Raw genomic sequence first — 21,153 nt, 5'->3', positions numbered from 1 at the left:
TCACGTGAAGCATCTAAATCTGTTGAACGTTTGTGACTTTTAGTTGATTGTTAGTGCTATATGAATATTATGTGTAGTCTAAAAAAAGAGGAAGAATGATTGTATTAAATTATATCTCATTTTCATTTTTTGTGAAAGTTCCCCTCTAACCTTTTCCTTAGGGGAAAATTTTTGCTGCACTGTATTCAGGAGGATTATGGTGACACACGCTAAACACTCATTGGAACTCATTTTTGTGTCTCAAATTGTATAACTCCCTGCATTAAATGTTCAGATATCATATATTCAATATGTATATTAATTTCTCAGCAACCCCTCATTAACTCTTTCACTTTTAAATGAAACATAATTTTTTATATTATAATTTTTGATTATATTTCGAAAATGTCTTATTTCAGTATGATACATGTTATATTTAATTTTCATTTTCAAGACAGTTCACTTTAAAGGAACAGTAACACTAAAAAATAAAAATGTTTTAAAATAATTAAAATATAATGTACTGTTGCCCTGCACTGGTAAAAGTTGCGTGTTTGCTTCAGAAAGACTACTATAGTTAATAGAAATAGCTGCTGTGTAGCCATGGGGGCAGCCATTTAAATTGAAAAAGGGAGAAAAGGCACAGGTTACATAAGAAGATACCAGATAAACTGTGTAGAATACAATGGGAATCTGCTACTTATCTGTTATCTGCTTAGTAACCTGTGCCTTTTCTCCTTTTTTCAATTTAAATGGCTGCCCCCATGGCTACACAGCAGGGTATTTATATAAACTGCAGTAGTGTTTATGAAGAAAACACACAACTTTTACCAGCGCAGAGCAATAGTATATCATATATTTTTTATTTTTATACACTTTCATTTTTTGGTGTTACTGTTCCTTTAAGATCATTAAAAAGTTTTGTATAAATGACCATGAAAAAATATTTTCAGCTGCCAGAATCCCTTTACTAATATCAATAGAAACAGGTATATACATACAGTGGTTTCTTACCTTATATGACCAACTAGTTCAATCACCTTGTGGCTGAAGAAATAAGCGGTAAGTTCAGACACATGACTCAAGACGGAGCAGATTCCAAACAATGTTGTGGTCCCATTAAGGTCTTGCAGGTGCCAAAAAAGGAACGTGAAAACATATCCATAACCAAAACCCATAAACCAAGCCACAAAAAGGACTGAGCCATACTGCACTGTGCAAATAATTTTGATCAAGTCCCGGAATCTAAAAGCCTGATTTGTATCCCTCTGCTCTCTCTCATTCTGATTTACTGAAGATTCAGTTTGGGAACTTGATTCTATTGTTGAGCTCTCTAAGTCTTCTCTCCTGTCTTCTTCTTGTTTTAAGTGATGGTAGTGAAAGTGAAATTGCGTAGAAACAATTAGAGCCACTGTCATCAGGACACCAAATACAATAAATGCGATGCGGTAATTTTTATAATCTGGATCTAAGCAACCGATACCCTCGATAATCACATCAATATGGGTGTTATCAATTCCTATACCAACAGACAACATAGCCAGGCCCCATCCAAGGGAACCCCACATTCTTTGCAGTCCATACCGATCTCTATGTTTGCCCAAATATTGTAGTGTCACCGTATCTACTATAGTGACAGCTGGGGCACTAAAAAACTCTCCTATTATAACTACCAGCAAAAGTAACAGAAACATGGTTTCTACATCTTCTTTGTTATATTCCAAAATAAACTGATCAGCAGTGGGAGTCTTAACTTCAGTCAATGCAACTACTGTAGTTGTGGTAATTAAAATAGTAGAGGTTGTACTCTGTGTTGTAATATTGATAGCACTGTCATTATTGATATCTTGAGTACTTTGTTGTAGTTGAAGGTAATTTCCTTTCAAACTAGAGTCTTCCAATGTTTCCCTTTTATTCTTGTTTTTTGTGGAGTTTGAAATAATTCCAGCGATTGTTGATGGTATGTCTATTGTAACAAGGCTGGAGTTGGTAGGATATACAGGCTCAAGATTACTTGTCATGCAACTCAGTGCTGCTGGCTTAACAAATCCAATTCCCAAATTAAATAAAACCCAACAGAGAACTGAAAACAGGAGGACCATCTTGCCTTTCTTAAAGCGATCAGCAATCACTCCCCAGAAAGGGGCACTGCAGAACTCAATAAAGTACCTAATTCCTACAAGCAGCCCACTCTGAGTAGCATTCATTCCCAGTTGTTTGTAATAAACAGGTAATAGTGGATAGAGGGATCCATATGCAGAGTAGAAAAAGAAGTAGAAGACTTTAGAAATAAGAAGATCATTGTTAATTTTGATACAGTGTCTTTCTAGCCAGTCCATATCCTGATCAGCAGTAGACATTGTCTCAGCTGCTTGGGGAGGTCCAGTGGATCCAGCAAGGTCATGGTCAGGGTCAAGTGAGGTGCTGTTAAAAGGATCAGCAAGTACATACTTCCTTTTTTGGTCCTCCTCATCTTCAGATAAGATAGCAACCTTATCTCCTTTTGCCATTGTTCTACAGGACCACTAAATAGCAATATGATCCAAATGAGGATATGAAACAAACCTGAAAGTTGAAAAAGCAAATGTTAAAAAATAGTAGTTTGCAAAAATCATGCACTGAATTAACTTTATTTAACTAAATTTATAAATGATACACATAACAAAACATTGTTAAAGGGAGATTTTGATGAGTGTACAATTTACTATGGGTCCATAGGAAACAGCTTGGCCGAGGTTCATCAGCATGCTGATATGGTTATCATGTAATGGAATTCTCCAACCTGCCTAATACATATCTGGCTTATATTTGCCAGTATCAGTCCAGCAGATCTTTGGGAGGTTCTCAAATACAGGCTAATAAGCTGCTGTATGATATGTGTATTCATATTGTGTCAATGAGATTTCTATTTATGATTAATTATAATAAATGCTTTTTTCTCTCACATAACTTATTCTTACTTTAAAACTTCCATAAAATAACATTTAATTAACAGGCTTGTATTACTACCCACTACCAGTCATTTATTACTACCTAGTATTACAACTAAAAGCAACTTTAATCGCTTACCTTGTACCCCGGGCTGGTGCCCCTGTTAGGAGAAAACCGCACCAGCCCGGGGTAGCTGAAGCAAGCGCTTCCTTCTTTCGCGTTTCTTCTGCCGGCAAAATCCCTGGTCCGGCGCAATGCGCATTAGAGTGAAAAGCCAACTTTGTTGTTTAAGTCCCGCTATCTACTGCGCATGCGCGCCAACGCGGAAGAAGGAAGCGCTCGCTGCTACCCCGGGCTGGTGAAGTTCTCTCTTAACAGGGGCTCCAGCCTAACATTTTGGTTTTGCTTCTCCTTTAATACAGGATAATAGAATTACACTCCGCTTCTTAATACAGGATAATAGGATTACCCTCCGCTTCTTAATACAGGATAATATCTGGCTTACCCTTGGTGGTGCCAAAGGGCACTAATTGCTACAATACACCTGTATCAAGGATTCACTTATCTTACTCCCATAAAAGGTAGAATTACCCTGGATATATTTTAATCTCAAGGGATAATCTTACACTTTTTTTAAGCATTGAATCTCATTCGTAAAAGATCCCTTTGTAAGGATGACACATCCTGGATGAATTTGGTTGTTTTGCATAGTTATGTGCCACTGCAAACAGATACAATTCTTTCAGTACTGTTCTCCAAGTAATTAATGAACACAAAAAATAAAAGCAGGCCCAATATATAACCCTGCATAACACCAATTAAATACCTACTCTAATCAAAGAAGAATTGCTATTGCCCTGATCCTTCTCAATCAAGGATCCCCCAACACATTGCCATTTAGTGTATAACTTGCATTTAAATTATTTTTACTAAAGTGCATAACTTTGCACTTTTTAACATTGAACCTCATTTTCCATTTTGCTGCCCAGTTTTCCAATTTTGTCAAATCTCTCTGCAAAATGGCAGCATCCTGCATTTAACTTATAGTTTTGCACAATTCAGTATCCTCAACAAAAATAGAATCAGTACTTTCTATGCTCACCTCAAGGTCATTAATAAACAAGTTAAAAAGCAAAGGACCAAGGACAGACACCTGCGGTACTCCACACTGGCCCAATTAAAAAAGGTTCTATTTACCACCACTCTTTGTAAACTATCCTTCAGCCAGTTCTCTATCCAATTACAAATATTATGTTCTAGGCCAATATTTCTCAATTTTATGATTACATTTCTGTGCGGTACTGTATCAAATGCTTTAGCAAAGTCCAAGTAGATTACATCCACAGCCATTCCAGCATCAAGGTTTCTGCTCACCTCCTCATAAAAGGTAATTAAATTAGTCTGACAAGATCTGTTACGCATAAAACCATGCTGCCACAAACCTTATAGTATTGTGACTTGCAATGTATTCAAGTATTCTATCCCTTATTTCCCCTTTCAAAAGCTTTCCTACCACTGATGTCATACAAACAGGCCTATAGTTTTCAAGCTGAGAATGGGATCCCTTTTTGAATAACTGAACCTCATTAGCAATTTGCCAGTCCCTTGGCACTATGCCAGACCTCAATGAATCCTGAATGCTGTAAGCAGTTGTTTAGTAATTCCGGTGGTGAAAAAAACTTTTTATTAGCACTAATTCTGACTACACATTACCAGAGCCCCCTACCCCCTTTCCTGTTCAGCAGAATTGTCCCAGCTTCCACCTTGTTGCCAATAATTCCCCTCTGCAATGTGCCCCACCACAACCGGTGCCCAAGCAAGATAAAGAAGCTAGAGAATCTTGCAGCTCTTTCACATCATTTTTAACACAAGCAGTTGGGGTGATAACTGCTATCTTTAAGCTGTGGTTTGAACAAGATAAAAAAACAATAAGCAAAAAATCTCAAAATGCTGTTTCCCATGGTTATTAAAAGGGAGCTAAAGCCCAGCAATTAAAAGTAAGGATAAATACAACTGAAATAATATTTCTGATTGCAGAAACACCTACGTCTGCCTAATTTTCTCTCTGCTCCTCACTAACTTGTTTTACCAGTAAGTATATACTGTATGTCTTTTTTATACTTAAACTAAATGATAAGGCACAGAGTGGTGGCTGATCTGAATAGAAATCATATTTCTGAAACAGAAATAATATTTATGCAACACACAAGCTGGTACCAGTTTTAAACGTATGTAATCTATTAATGTAAGAAGCCTTGCCAGTAAAAGGGGATAGTTAGATTTAACGGCACTGAATGATTTTTTTCATTGCTGAAAAATGGCTGAATGAGTCACAAAACTGATCAGTAAAAATAGACAGATTTAAAAGGACAAGAGAAAGAGAAAAAATGGAAGACTATATTTGTATTTTAAGCATGATTTTAAAGGAATAGTAACACCAAAAAATTAAAATATATCAAAGAAATTAAACTATAGTGTACTTTTGCCCTGCACTGGTAAAAGTTGTGTGTTTGTTTGTTTAGAAATACCCTGGTGTGTAGCCATGGGGGCGGCCATTCAAAAGGAGAAAAGGCACAGGTTGTATAGCAGATAACAGATAAACTCTGTAGAATACAATGGTGTCTTATCTGTTATCTGCTATGTAACCTGTGCCTTTTCTTCTTTTTCCAGCTTGAATGGCTGCCCCCTGGGCTACACAGCAGCTTATTTATATAAACTGTAGTAATGTTCCTGGAGCAAACACCCCAGTTTTACCAGTGCAGGGCAACAGTAAATTATATTTGAATTACTTTAAAACACTTTCATTTTGTGGTGTTACTGTTCCTTTAACCCAATTTAAAGGAAGATGTTGTAGTAGAAAATGAGAGTAATGAAGCCTTATGAATTGAAATGTTAACAAATTGTAATGCAGCAAGTTAATTGTAGGAGTATATTACAGATACCCTCAGATAAGTGAAGAGGATTAGGCTCAGCTAGGATAAGATAAGCCTGGACAGCTAATGGTAACAAGTTCATGTCCTATATTGTTGTTAGGCTCAACCAGAAATTATGCTTTATTGAATCTAGTGATCTCTAACAATATAAAACATATAACAAATGTACAAATACTAGAACACTTGAGTTAAGGCCTCATTTGCAAACCCAAACACAATGTGCAAAGTGCACTTTGAGCACAGAGACCTGTAGAATGCACCACCTTGAATGGAACAATGCCTTCATTAGGCAGTGCTCCATTTAGGATATGGCAAGTAGGTGTTCCCCTCCCACCCCTAACTTGTGATTTTTCATCAGGCGCTCAGTACAGATAACAGCAGGCAGGAAGGTGCAAGTGCTTCCAGAATGAGCACTAAGGAAAACAAGAGCATCATAAATGACACCTTAAAATTTCCATGAAAACTAATTCTAAGTTATTTATGATCACTACTTCAGTACATAGATTGGGGCTTGAGGTTTTTGGGTATAAAAACTGTGGGACTGACAGCATTTTACACTTCACCACTGAAAGCAAATATGTGAAATGTGATTGACTGTTGGTGGCTTTGCCCACTTTTTTCTAACTTTGAATGGCAAATACACAGTGACTAACTTTGAAAAGTTTAACAACCCTGGAATTAATAATGGCATCAGTTTAAATATAAACCAATGAAATTTAATGGGTGGAAATGGATTGGCTCTGCCCAGTCGTTCTAACCCTGAATATGTAGTCGGCCAGTGACTGATTGTGTAACGTTTGGGAACCCTGACATAAATAGTGTGAGAAAGGCAGAATTTTAAATTTAAAGCAAAAAAAAAAAAATCAATAGGTCAAGTCTGATTGGCTGTTGGTGGCTCCACCCACTTTTTAAAACCTAAAAAAAAATGCAGTCCCCTAGGAATACTGTAAGAATGGCAGCAGGTTAAATTTCCCCATTGAAAATCAATAGTTAAAATCTGATTGGCTGTTGGTGGCTCCACCCACTTCTTCTAATTCTGAACCACGGTTACCTGGTGACTAGCTCTGCAAAGTTTGGGGACCTTGAAGCTGCGACCCTACGCTCCCTAGAAGCCCTAGCCAAACTCCCATACAGGGGCCCCTCTTGCTACTACCGCACTACTACCCCAATGCTCACTGTGATTACGATCTTCCAAAGATCTCTCCAACAAGCACAGAAATCCCTCCAGATATGGTCCCCTCCAACTCCTTTATGGGGTAATCCCACACTGGCCCATTTCGACTCGATGCCAGAGATTAAACAATGGGCAGGTAAAGGTATTAAAACATTGCAGGATATTGTGAAAGATGGGGAGTTGAAACAGTTCAATACCCTTAAAGAGGAATTTGAGCTTCCCCCAGCCATGTACTTTCGCTACTTACAACTCAGGCACGCTTTTTACGCCCAGTTTCCAATTAGACCTATACAGGTGATAGACACCTCGCTGAAAAAATACCTGCATAGACCAAACTTAGGGAAGGCTATGTCATGGTTTTACAATCTACTGTGGCAATCTACCCCAAACCCGCTAGCTAAGACCAAGGTTAAATGGCAGAGCGACATACCAGACCTGGATGATGAAATGTGGGAGGATGCTCTTGATCAGGTTCCCGAAATAACAATGTCAGTCAGAGACGGGTATATCCAAATTAAATTTATTAACCGTGCCTATTTAACACCCCACAGATTAGCAAAGATATACCCTCAAACGTCAGACTTATGTCCCAAATGTAATACAGCAGTAGGCTCGTTTCTTCATGTATTCTGGGAATGTCCAGCCATTCAACAATTATGGTCAGCAGTATTGAAATACATCAACGAAACACTGGCTTTCCCTAACATACACTCCCCAAAGTTATGTCTACTGGGGGTACTAGAGGACCTGGGGTTATCATCATATCAACATTTATGCTATTTACAATTGCTATTTTATGTTAAAAAAGCCATTTTGCTAAACTGGAAATCGACATCTGCCCCTCGCTTTCCTTTTGGAAAAAACTAGTCAACGATGTGTTACCTAAACAAAAACTGGTCTACATTTGCAGAGGCTGTCCAAACAAATTTAATGCAGTGTGGGATACCTGGTTAAATGCACAAACTGAATAAATCCGCCTGGCTCGCTAAAGCTCTCTATACCCTTTCTTCTCTCTGCTCTCTTTTTCTAAACTGTCTTTTTTTTGTGTGTTAAATGTTAAAATCTTAAATAAAAACTTATAAAAAAAAAAAAACAGTTTGGGGACCTTAGTATTAATATTTAATGAATGGCAGCAGTTTATATTTAAACATATGAAGTCTATAGGTGAAATCTGATTGGCTGTTGTTGGCCCCACCCACTTTTCTAAACTTGTAACATAGTCACCCAGTGACTGACTGTGCAAAGTTTGGGAACCCTTGCAACAAACCAATAAAATTCAATAAGTGAAATCTGATTGGCTGTTGGTGGCTCCACCCACTTTTTCAAAACTAAAACTGCAGTCCCCTATTGACTAACTGTGAAAAGTTTGGGGACCCTGGGGTTAATACTGTAAGAATGGCAGCAGGTTGAATTTACCCATTAAAAGTCAATAAGTAAACCCTGATTGGCTGTTGGTGGCTCCGCCCACTTTTTCTAACCTTGAACCGCAGTTACCTGGTGCCTAACTCTGCAAAGTTTGGGGACCCTGGTGTTATTACTGTGAGAATGGCAGAAGGTTGGATTTCCCCCAAGTAAATAGGTAAAATCTGATTGGCTGTTCACAGCTCCACCCACTTTCAGGCATCCAACAATCATCATATTGTCATTCATGCTGACCCCATGACTATGTGATCCAAGTTTGGGGGGTTTAGCCTCATAGCTGTAAGATTGGCAGCAGTTTCAATTTCCCCATTAAAGTAAATGGATAAAATGTTATTGGCTGTTGTTGGCCGCTCCGAATTTGGGGTCATACAACAAAGTCGCTGTTTCATTCAGGGTGACCCCATGATTATGTTATTCAAGTTTGGGAAGTGTAGCTTCAAAGCTGTAAGCTTGGCAGCAGTTTGAAAATCTTCCCTGTCAAAGTCAATGGGAAAATTGGGGTGTTCGGAGCAGTGCTGCAAAACAACGGGGGGCACAATCGCTTAGAAAAGCACAAGCAACCTGCTCCACTATAGGGCGAAGAAGTGTGGAGAGTTTGGGTGTTGTACCCCTAAAACTGTAGGAGGACTAGTGTTTAGAAAATGGGGGGCGCTAAGAATAAGAAGAAGCGGAAGAATAAGCCAAAGTCGAAGAACAGTATGTTGGGTTTTTCAACCCAACACAATGAATTAGAGAACAGCTTCTCCCTGCAGGTTTCTTGGGAATCTGATCAGCTATTATCCTGGCTTTTGCATTGAAAACCCAGTGGGTCAGCATGGATAAACCTGTGTAAATGGGACAAGCCCATGTAAATGGGACTTTTCTAAGAGCCTAAAGGAATTTGTTCCCAGAATCCTGTTATGACTTATTTGCATACGTATGAGGCGGTCTCCTCAACCCTTTTAGTTTGTTCGTGAATCCCCACTCCTGGCTCTACCTAAGCTGATCAGAAACCCCTGCACTACACTGATGAGCCCCAAGAAGGGTGAAACTGGTCTGTAGTTGGGAATCTGATCAGCTATTATCCTGGCTTTTGCATTGAAAACCCAGTGGGTCAGCATTAGTCTTTATGATAAACCCATGTAAATGGGACTTTTCTAAGAGCCTAAAGCAATTTGTTCCCAGAATCCTGTTATGACTGACTTGTCAAAAAGTGTAATGTTTAAAGGGAACTCACTGATTTTCATAATTCTGAAATCAGCAAATTAGACTTAGATCAGTATTAGACAAAGCCCTACACTAGTGGTACATTGTATATTACCCCTGACCTATTAACGTTCACCTATCCTTAATTACTATTTGATGGGGAGGTGTGGAAAACAGGAGCTGCTGTTGTGCATTCAGACTACAGATAGGGTTGCCACCTTTTCTGGAAAAAAAAAGGTAACAGCCTAATATTAACCTTAGATCTAACCCTCCGTTACCTAATGTAATAATCAGAGTGTGAAGTAGTAATCTCCACTGCATGCTGGCTAATGCACAGTGCTTGTCAGGTTAGCATGTACTGAAAATTATGATTTAATTTTTAAAGAAACTTTCATCAGGTACAAGGAAGCAAATAAAGCATGCAAAAAAGCTAGATAAAATAGAGATGGAAAGTATTGCAGCTAGGAGTAAAAGGAATCCTAACTGACTTGAACATGTAAAGGTAAACAAAGGTTGACAAAATTGCCAAACCGTTTCGCTTAATTTTTCAGGATTCATTGAGGTCTGACAAGGTGCCGAGAGACTGGCGAATTGCTAATGTGGTGCTGTTATTTAAAAAAGGATCTCGTTCTCATCTTGAAAACTATAGTCCTGTTAGTCTGATGCTGGCAGCAGAAAAGCTTTTTGAAGGGGTAATAAGGGATAGGATACTTGAATACATTGAAAATCACAATACTATAAGTTTGTGCCAGCATGGTTTAATACAAAACAGATCTTCCCAGACTAATTTAGTTGCCTTTTATGAAGAGGTGAGCAGGAACCTCGATGCTAGAATGGTAGTGGATGTCATCTACTTAGACTTTGCTTAAGCATTTAATACAGTACCTCACAGAAAGTTAATTATAAAATTGAGGAATATTGGCCTAGAACAGTGCTGTCCAACTTCTGTGGTACCGAGGGCCGGAATTTTTCCGACCTACGTGGTGGAGGGCCGATAATGGAAGCCAGTTTTGACTACTCCCCTTTTTGAAACTGCACCCACTTGAAACCACACCCATGTTATCACATGACCATACCCATATTAATGGTTGTAGTACAGCAAAAACCTGCCATACTCTGCCTGCCCTACCCTGCCTGTGTGTGCCATACTCTGCCTTCCCTACCCTGCCTGTGTGTGCCATACTCTGCCTTCCCTACCCTGCCTGTGTGCCATACTTGGCTGGTTTGTGCCATACTTGGCCTGTGTGTGCCATACTCTGCCTTCCCTACCCTGCCTGCATGTGCCATACTTTCACTGTGTTTGCCATTCTTGGCTGGTTTGTGCCATACTTGGCCTGTGTGTGCCATACTCTGCCTTCCCTACCCTGCCTGTGTGTGCCATATTCTGCTTGCCCTATGATGCCTGTGTGTATGGCACACACAGGCAGCCTACAGTGACACAATGCTGGCACTGCTCCTACAGTCTGCACAATAACTATATATTAAAAAACTTTTTAATTGCAGTACCACCTCAGTATATGTTCTTTTTGTAGTGTGCAGGGATTATTTGTGGGTTTCTACTGCTCCTGAGGTGTGAACAGAGGAACAATATGGGTGATTACAGCCTGAGCCTGAGGTGTGAACACTGCAGGGGGTGAACAATGCAGAGATTAAAAGGTGTGAACAACACAGGGGATTACATATTTAAACAATACAGCCTGATTACAGCCTGAATCTGAGGTGAGAACCATGCAGGGGGCCAGTTAATCACAGTACTGATACCATTTAAAGCTTACACAAGCGTAAGCCATCAAAGCAGCCAGACAGGTGGGGGGCCACACGGAGGGGGGTCGCCAGTTGGACAGCACTGGCCTAGAACATAATAATTGTACATGCATAGAAAACTAGCTGAAGGATAGGTTACAAGAGTGGTGGTAAATGGAACATTTTTTAATTGGGCCAGTGTTGTTAGTGGATTACCGCAGGTCCTTTGCTTTTTAACTTGTTCATTAATGACCTGGATGTGAGCATAGAAAGTACCGTTTCTATTTTGGCTGATAATACTAAATTGTGCAAAGCTATAAGTTCAATGCAGGATGGTGGCACTTTGCAGAGTGATATGACAAAATTGGAATACTGCGTAGCAAAATGGAAAATGAGGTTCAATGTTGACAAGTGCAAAGTTATGCACTTTGGTAGAAATAATATAAACAAATAGTCTACCTGGGAGGAAAAGCCCCATAGGCCTGACGGGCTTCTGTCCAAATGGTAAATATTGCACTTAGAATTTATTGCACCAAAACTATGTTCACTTGCTATGAGGCGCATATCACATTGATCCCAAAGGAAGGTACACCCCCCCATAAGTGCGAATCTTATAGATCAATATCACTACTCAATTGTGATGTAAAAATATTTGCAAAAATATTGGCACAGAGGTTACAGGGAGTAAAAAGGGACTTGGTACACCCAGACCAGACAGGGTTTATGCCTGTCAGAGCAACTGATATAAATATAAGACAACTTTTCAACAATCTCTCTATATGCCATCAAACCTCGGGCACCAGGATAGTAGTAGCCCTTGATACAGAAAAAGCTGTTGACACTGTATACTAACCTTACCTTTGGGAGGTCCTAAATCAGTTTGGCCTGGAGCCCAGATTTGTAGGTTGGATCAAGGCACTCTATACCCGTTCCAAAGCCAAAGTCATGGTAGTGGGCATGCTCTCATCAGCTACCTCAAGAGGGGCACCAGGCAGGGTTGCTTTAGCGATAGAGCCCTTAGCAATCCAAATACAAGAAGACAAAGAAATTGTTGGGCTCCAATTAGGAGATTAAGTGGAGAAAGTGTCCTTATATGCTGACATGCTGCTATATTTAGCTGACCCTCAAAACTCTCTTCAGGCTTTAATTAGAGTACTAAGTAACTTTGGCAAATACTCTGGTCTAAAATTGAATTATGACAAGTCCCTTGTTTTCCCCATAGATAATCTCCCACAAAATATTTTATGCACTATCACACAGCTGAATACTGTATCTGAATTCAGATATCTGGCGATACAAATCCACAAGGATTGGAAACTATACGAACAGCTGAATATCTCCCCTGTTCTAGCTTGGTTATGGGAAAGATTTTGGTGTGGCAAAATCTTTCACTGTCAGTCCCAGGGAAAATCAATCTGTTAAAAATGTTTTTTCTACCAAAATTTCTGTGCATATTCCATAATGCACCCATAGTGCCCCCCAAAACCTTCTTTAAGGCATAAGACGCTGTTATAAGGGGCTTTATATAGTCAGGAAAAAGACTCAATGTCTTTTCAGACGCTACAAGCTCTATTAACTGGGGGTGGGTTGGCTCTGCCAAACTTTGAAAGATACTTCCTCGCCAGTCAGTTGGTGTACGCACACTGGTGGACAGTCCCACAATTAGATAACCAAGCACTAGTATTATAGAACACCCCCTATAAACAGTAGTGGAATCTTTTCAGAGGGCACTAAAATTAGTTAAAAATAAACAAACTGGTCAAAATGGACTACTATATGGGGCAATAAGTACCTCCCACATTTCCAATCAATGCCTGATGTAATAATGCAAATGAACACTACCCCACAACATAAGGCTAAACAACAATGGTGTGAACACATACCAGATCTAGAGGAAATGATGTGGAAAGATGCCTTAAAACAGGTACCCCAAATAACCATCTCCAGTAGAGATAGATATGTACAGATTAAGTTTCTGTATCTTACCCCACAAAGAGTGGCTAGAATATATCCTGGGGCCTCTGACCTGTGCCCTAAATGTCTTAACGAGGTAGGGTCCTTTTACCATGTCTTTTGGGAATGCCCAGTAATAAAGGGATTTTGGCGAGAGGTGCTTAGATACGCTGAGTCGGCACTAGCACTTCCCAATATCTTGTTACCTAGTCTGTGTTTACTGGGCATACTGGAAACCTTACAGCTGAGACCTCCAGCTAAACTATGTTACCTACAATTGCTATACTACCCAAAACGGCTTTATTATTGCACTGGAAATCTACAGGACCACCCTCACTGAACTTCTGGAAAAAGCTTATTAATGACTCTTTACCAAAACAACAGAAACTGGTGTATCAAGCCCGCGGAGTAGTCAGCAAAGGGATATTGGGATGCTAAAAAGAAAAGTGCAAATGTAGTCCTCTGACTTGAACCCCCCCCGCCTCAGCTCACTCTCATCCTTCTCTCCTTTCTCTCGACTCCTCTTAATCTTTTCTAGTTGCTTTTCTTTAAAGGGACTGTTCCCTTGTGTTGTTACATTTAAAAAATGCTAAACAAAATATTTAAAAAAAAAAAAAAGAAATAATATAAACGCAAGTTATATACTAAATGGTAGAGTGTTGGGGGTATCCTTAAAGGAGAAGGAAAGGCTAAGTCACTTGGGGGTGCCAAAATGTTAGGCACCCCCAAGTGACTTTAATCACTTACCTTGTACCCCAGGCTGGTGCCCCTGTTAGGAGAAAAACGCACCAGCCCGGGGTACCTGTAGCGGAGCGCTTCCTCCTTCCGGCTTCGTTTTGCAAGGACTAAACAACAGGCGCATGCGCGCACTGAAGCAGGAAGGAGGAAGCGCTGCAGCTACCCCGCGCTGGTGCTGTTCTCTCCTAACAGGGGCACCAGCCCGGGGTAAAAGGTAGGCGATTTAAGTCACTTGGAGGTGCCTAACATTTTGGCACCCCCAAGTGACTTTGCCTTTCCTTCTCCTTTAATTGAGAAGGATGCAAGGATTTTTGTAGATAACAAGTTGTCTAATTCCAGGCAGAGTCATTCTGTGGCTACTAAAGCAAATAAAAAGGACACTGACTCAAGGGATGAAACCATCATTTTGCCTATTTATAGGTCTCTGGTAAGGCCTCATCTTGAGTATACAGTGCAATTTGGGGGTCCAGTCCTTAGGAAGGATATTAATAAGCTAAAGTGCAGAGACGTACAACTAAACCGGTAACAGGGATGGAAGATTTAAACTATCAGGTCAGATTGTCAAGGTTGGGGTTCTTTTCTCTGGAAAATAGGTGCTTGCGAGGGGACATGATTACTCTATACAAGTACATTGGAGGGGATTATAGGCAGATAGGGGATGTTCTTTTTTTCCCATAAAAATGATCAGCGCACCAGAGGCCACGCCTTTAGATTAGAGGAACAGAACTTGCCACAGCGTAGGTGATTTTTCATGGTGAGGGCTGTGAGGTTGTGGAATGCCCTTCCTAGTGTTGATGTAATGGCAGATTCTGTTAATGCCTTTAAGAGGGGCTTGGATGAGATCTTGAACAAGCATAGTATACAAGGCTATTGTGATACTAAAATCTACAGTTACATTGATGTTGGTATATATGATTTATGTATGTGAGTGAATAGATAGGTCAGTGTGGGTTTGTGTGTGCTGGGTTTACTTGGAAGGGTTGAATTTGATGGATGTTGGTCTTTTTTGAACGCAGTTGTGTAACTAAGTAAATAGGACATAATTTTGACCCTATTACTAATCTAATGGGAAAGTCACTCTTATGGCATGATCCTCTTTTCTTAAATGTATATGTGTGTATTATGTATAATAAAAGTCCTTTTCAAATTAAACATGAAACCCAAATTCATTTTTATATTAACACATCCAAACCCATTATAAAGGCATTTAAAAATCCCAGCTGTCAATCATAGATTGCTTGCCCTGCCTCTATGCCTTAGGCATAGAGGCAGGACAGACAATAACTTTAGCTTTCCAATCAGCACTACGTAGATGTCACTGCACATCTTCCGTTTCCCCTCCCTCCTCCTCATCTAATTGTGTAGCCAGTGCATGGGTATGGGCATCTGGTCCCCCATTCTGGCACATAAACAAGATTTTGGCATTATACAAAGCTTGCGTTCATAACAGTGTCCACAAAATGGTACCTGCCTGCATGCTTTGATTGAGTAATTCCAAGACGGAAAGAAACAAGATTTATATTATTTATATAGAGTAAGTAAAGTTTATTTTGCTCAACTAACAATATAGAAAATAATTTGGAGTTATTTCTTAGGGTGACAGGTCCCCTTTAACCTGTGTTTGTACACAGGCTGAGAAAAGTAAATAGTTTGCCCTACGGGCAAGGGCACACAGAGGATCCTCTGCCTGTGTTCTGTCAGTACGCAGAGGAAAGCAGATCCACTGTAATATCCTCCTTCCTGTAGCTCCACTGACAGGAAAGGTGTCAGACTGTGTGGAGCTACACTAAGCTGATATTGGAAATAAGATGCATGCTTTTGTGTTTCTGTGCAGATATCCATTAGTGTAGCTCCACACATGCCTATGCTGTGCTGTCAGAGGAGCTACAGGAAGGAGCACATTATAGGAAATCTGCTTTCCACAGCCTGCTTACAAAATGCAGGCCGAGGGAGGTGGAGGATCTGCTGTGTATGCCCTTGCCCTAATAGTAAGCCTTTTCCTTACTGCTATATTATTTGGTAGTAGTTATTTTCCTGCTGTTTCCATTCTGACAAGAAACATAACTATCTTAAATGTTCTGTGAAAGTTACTGTATCAGCTGCATCTTTTTTTTAAATTTTTTTTAGAAATAAGGGCAAAAGTCACAAAGCGTAGATTCACTTCTCTCAAGCCCTGCATTTTTCCATCAGGCTGAGAGAAGCAGATCTGCTTACCTAAGCTGCCTGTATGCCTGCACTAAAAACTACAGAATGCGCTTCATTGCAGCAACATGTTGGAGAAGAGCACAGGTCCTCCTGTAAAATGCAAAAATTGGCATTTTTGGGCTCCGCCACATGTGGCACTGAAGCAAAAAAAATGCAGGCCTGAGATAAGTGGATCTACACTTCATGTGACCTCACCCTAAGCTTTTCAGTGTCAGAGATACTAATAATTTAACCATTTTTCTTTTTAACATCTAAAGCTGAAATCCTGCATTAATCTTGTATAATATATATATATATATTTATTGTATTTATTTATTATATCACTTGTCCTCCCTGTGTGTAATTTTGTATTCTGTAAGACTGTACAGCGCTGCGTACCCTCGTGGTGCTTTATAAATAAAGTTATACATACAGTGGTGTGAAAAACTATTTGCCCCCTTCCTGATTTCTTATTCTTTTGCATGTTTGTCACACTTAAATGTTTCTGCTCATCAAAAACCAACATAATTGAACACAAAATGCAGTTTTTAAATGAAGGTTTACGTTATTAAGGGAGAAAAAAAACTTCAAATCTACATGGCCCTGTGTGAAAAAGTGATTGCCCCCCTTGTTAAAAAATAACTTAACTGTGGTTTATCACACCTGAGTTCAATTTCTGTAGTCACCCCCAGGCCTGATTACTGCCACACCTGTTTCAATCAAGATATCACTTAAATAGGAGCTACCTGACACAGAGAAGTAGACCAAAAGCACCTCAAAAGCTAGACATCATGCCAAGGTCCAAAGAAATTCAGGAACAAATGAGAACAAAAGTAATTGAGATCTATCAGTCTGGTAAAGGTTATAAAGCCATTTCTAAAGCTTTGGGACTCCAGCGAACCACAGTGAGAGCCATTATCCACAAATGGCAAAAACATGGAACAGTGGTGAACCTTCCCAGAGTGGCCGGCCGACCAAAATTACCCCAAGAGCGCAGAGACAACTCATCCGAGAGGCCACAAAAGACCCCAGGACAACATCTAAAGAACTGCAGGCCTCACTTGCCTCAATTAAGGTCAGTGTTCACGACTCCACCATAAGAAAGAGACTGGGCAAAAACGGCCTGCATGGCAGATTTCCAAGGCGCAAACCACTTTTAAGCAAAAAGAACATTAAGGCTCGTCTCAATTTTGCTAAAAAACATCTCAATGATTGCCAAGACTTTTGGGAAAATACCTTGTGGACCGACGAGACAAAAGTTGAACTTTTTGAAAGGTGCGTGTCCCGTTACATCTGGCGTAAAAGTAACACTACATTTCAGAAAAAGAACATCATACCAACAGTAAAATATGGTGGTGGTAGTGTGATGGTCTGGGGTTGTTTTGCTGCTTCAGGACCTGGAAGGCTTGCTGTGATAGATGGAACCATGAATTCTACTGTCTACCAAAAAATCCTGAAGGAGAATGTCCGGCCATCTGTTCGTCAACTCAAGCTGAAGCGATCTTGGGTGCTGCAGCAGGACAATGACCCAAAACACACCAGCAAATCCACCTCTGAATGGCTGAAGAAAAACAAAATGAAGACTTTGGAGTGGCCTAGTCAAAGTCCTGACCTGAATCCTATTGAGATGTTGTGGCATGACCTTAAAAAGGCAGTTCATGCTAGAAAACCCTCAAATAAAGCTGAATTACAACAATTCTGCAAAGATGAGTGGGCCAAAATTCCTCCAGAGCGCTGTAAAAGACTCGTTGCAAGTTATCGCAAACGCTTGATTGCAGTTATTGCTGCAAAGGGTGGCCCAACCAGTTATTAGGTTCAGGGGGCAATTACTTTTTCACACAGGGCCATGTAGGTTTGGATTTTTTTTCTCCCTAAATAATAAAAACCCTCATTTAAAAACTGCATTTTGTGTTTACTTGTGTTATCTTTGACTAATTGTTAAATGTGTTTGATGATCAGAAACATTTTGTGTGACAAACATGCAAAAGAATAAGAAATCAGGAAGGGGGCAAATAGTTTTTCACACCACTGTACATACATACATGACCAGGTTATATCCCTTATGTAATAAAAGGCACTAAAAAGATGTTTGCGTTGAACAGGTGACCAGAAAATCTGATGCTATGGGTTACTGCTCCTGGGCAAACGTATTGCCTTTTATTACATAACCCCAACAATTGCGAAGTACTTTTCAAAGGAAAAAAAAAATTATCAATGTGCCTCAGTATGTTCAGTTCAGTGACAACCTTTCAGTAACATTACAAGAACGTAGTTAACAACTTTTGATACCTTACTATAGAACATGCAACAACAATGTGCTAACTTTTTTTCTGTAAGGTCACCGTAAGACTTACAGTCGCTATTTTAGGACATCCTCGCTATAAATGCGAGGGCGCCAAGTGATGTCCTGGTAGTTATCCCTGTGATGTTGTGGCAGATTGCTGTAGTCCTTTGCAGAACATGATAGTTGTAACTCCCCTCTCCCTCAATTTTAAAGTCACGGATACATGAGGGAGGATGATTGAATGACTTGATGCCTAAAGGTGGCTATACAAGTGTAGCGATTCCATATCAAACCACTGGTCGCACGAAAGATCGTTCCCACCCTCCATGGAGGTAGAAACCATAGAAGTTCAGGTACGTAGATTTTGCTTGGGTGCCTTCCAAATCTTTTAACCTGGCCAATTGACTGCTATTTTTTATTATTAACATTTATTTATAAAGTCCCAACATATTCCGCAGCGCTGTACAAGTGAGTTTCATACATTGGACATACAGAGTAACATATAAAGCAATCAATAACTGATACAAGAGGTGAAGATATCCGCAGCCTTCTAGGATATCGGTCGCCTCTTCGAGCAGCCATACACGCACCGAATATCGTACAAAACGAGGTTTCATGCTATATTATCAGTGTGTGTATGGCCAGCTTAAAGGAGAAAGAAAGGTAAAAACTAAGTAAGCTTTATCAGAAAGGTCTATGTAAATACAGCCATAAGCAGAAATGCTGCACTGACTTCTCTGAGAAAAGATTTCTTGTGTCTGTAATTCACGTGCCAGAGACAGCAGCTCTCTGCTGTCTCCTCTCTCCTGCTCCCCCCTCCCTCAGTCCCCCACCTTATGAATGTGGATCTGAGCCAATCAGCAGGAAGCTGACTGATAGTCTAACTAACTGAGCATGTTCACTTGGTCTCGGTGTCTGTGCAGGAGCAAGGCATTATGGGAACTTTCTTTACACAGCTCAGTGTTTTTCCTGTTTGGCTTCTAATCATCTGAACAGGTGAAATATGGGGAGACTTAAGGGCACTGTTGAGACAACTGAAGGTATGCCTGCAGCTTGAGATTAACTCTTTTTTAGCATTTCCTTCTCCTTTAAGGGGACGATGTTGGATAACAGATGTGTGACTGTATATTTCTATGACAAATAACTTTGAACATGATGGAGAGGAGACTTACAACTAGCGTATTCTAGGAAGGAGTTGCAGGCTGCAGCAATCTGCTGCAGGCTGCAACACCACAGGGATAATTACCAGGATATTGCTTAGCACACTCACGTTTATAGCGAGGATGTCCTAAAATGGCCACCGTACGTAATTACTTCCCTGTGAGTAACACAGTACCTATGTATAAAAGCACTGCCACCCTGCTACCCTTTTCCTTAAGTAGAAATATATTTTCTTTGTAATACTGTTCTAGGACACTATTTTTCCTCCAGAGCTGTCTTTTGCTGCCTCTCTTCCATCATTGCCACTGTTCTCATACCACGGTACCTTGATCTTTGGCTAACAACATACTCTTTTAAAACAGTAATGACATGCATAAATCACGTCTCTGTGATCATCTACACTTGCCAGCTGAACCAGTACAAATTACGAATTCTTAGCACTTATGATACATCAACAGGTAGTACTGCACTACTTTAAGCATCGATTATTGATTTATTTTTGATCATTTATTTATAATTTTTGAATTGTTATTCGCTGTTCAAACAGGCAAGCCTGGCCTTAGGCTAATACAGCCTATTGATCCCACTGCGCCTATTGGGGCCTTGCGCACAGGGTCTTTACCCTGTGCATGCTGCATATTTCCAGTGCGACTGCACAACAAATATAAAAACCGTTTCTGCTATCCAACTGGGAGAGGGAGGGGTAGGGGTAGGTGGAGGGGAGAGAAAGCGAGCAGTTCCATTGAAACTGAGAAACAGTGTTCAGTATATCACTCACACAGGGTCCGGCAGCTCATCCAATCAGAAGCAGAGGGGGCAGGGACAGTCTGGTAAGCAAGAAGGCAGGTTGCAGGATCAGTAAGGGAGTTGCCTAGGAAGTAACAAAACACTGTGTGCTTTCACATTTGTAAATAAGCCTTGGTTGTCTCCAGTGCCCCGGTCCCACTAGTGATTAAGGCACCAATTTCAGTGAGTAGCAGTACATCTTTGCTTTTTCCACTGCAGATCAAATTACTTGGGTTGTACTGTTAACTGATAAATTATTTGGTCTTGTTAAGGTGAAAAAGTTAAAAACTGAATAATTATTAGTCTGTACAATGTCCTCCCTATAAATGATTATATATACATATTTAAATTACTGTTTAGTTTACTTTTATTTACAGATGCACTACCAATTTCATAAATGCACAAAAGTAGCAGTGCTCAGTTGGTATAAATTACACATTGATTCATTGGAACGAACAAATTCCAACCATAAAAGCTTTTAAAGGGGTTGTTCACCTTCAAATTAACTTTTAGTATGTTGTAGGGAGTGCAGTTGAGACAATTTGCAATTGGTCTTTTTTTTTTTCTTTTTCTCTAGGGCGCCCGGACGGCTTGGCCCAGAACTGCTAACCAATGTTGGAAGAAAGATTGCCAGATGTAACATTGTTCAGTGTACGCCAATCTTACGATAATTTGACGAT

At 40.0% G+C, this 21,153-nt stretch overlaps 1 protein-coding gene across 3 annotated transcripts in view; it reads right to left on the bottom strand.

Moving 5' to 3' along the window:
- mfsd6 (major facilitator superfamily domain containing 6) overlaps window positions 1-21,153 on the bottom strand; it is a 102,030-nt gene that overhangs the window by 80,232 nt on the left and 645 nt on the right. For 2 of the 3 annotated variants that reach the window (XM_002941594.5, XM_004917293.4), the window contains exon 2: window positions 994-2,544. In XM_002941594.5, coding sequence (XP_002941640.2) covers window positions 994-2,489 — 1,496 coding nt within the window. In that variant the 5' untranslated portion in view covers window positions 2,490-2,544. Of the gene's footprint in view, window positions 1-993; window positions 2,545-20,465; window positions 20,559-21,153 lie in introns of all 3 variants that reach the window. The other variant, XM_012969218.3, reaches the window with a different exon arrangement.

The sequence above is a fragment of the Xenopus tropicalis genome, chromosome 9, assembly GCF_000004195.4.
Source record: "Xenopus tropicalis strain Nigerian chromosome 9, UCB_Xtro_10.0, whole genome shotgun sequence".
Taxonomy (NCBI): Eukaryota; Metazoa; Chordata; class Amphibia; order Anura; family Pipidae; genus Xenopus; species Xenopus tropicalis.
The sequence above is the reverse complement of the archived record's forward strand: the minus strand, read 5'-3'. Positions and strand labels throughout refer to the sequence as shown.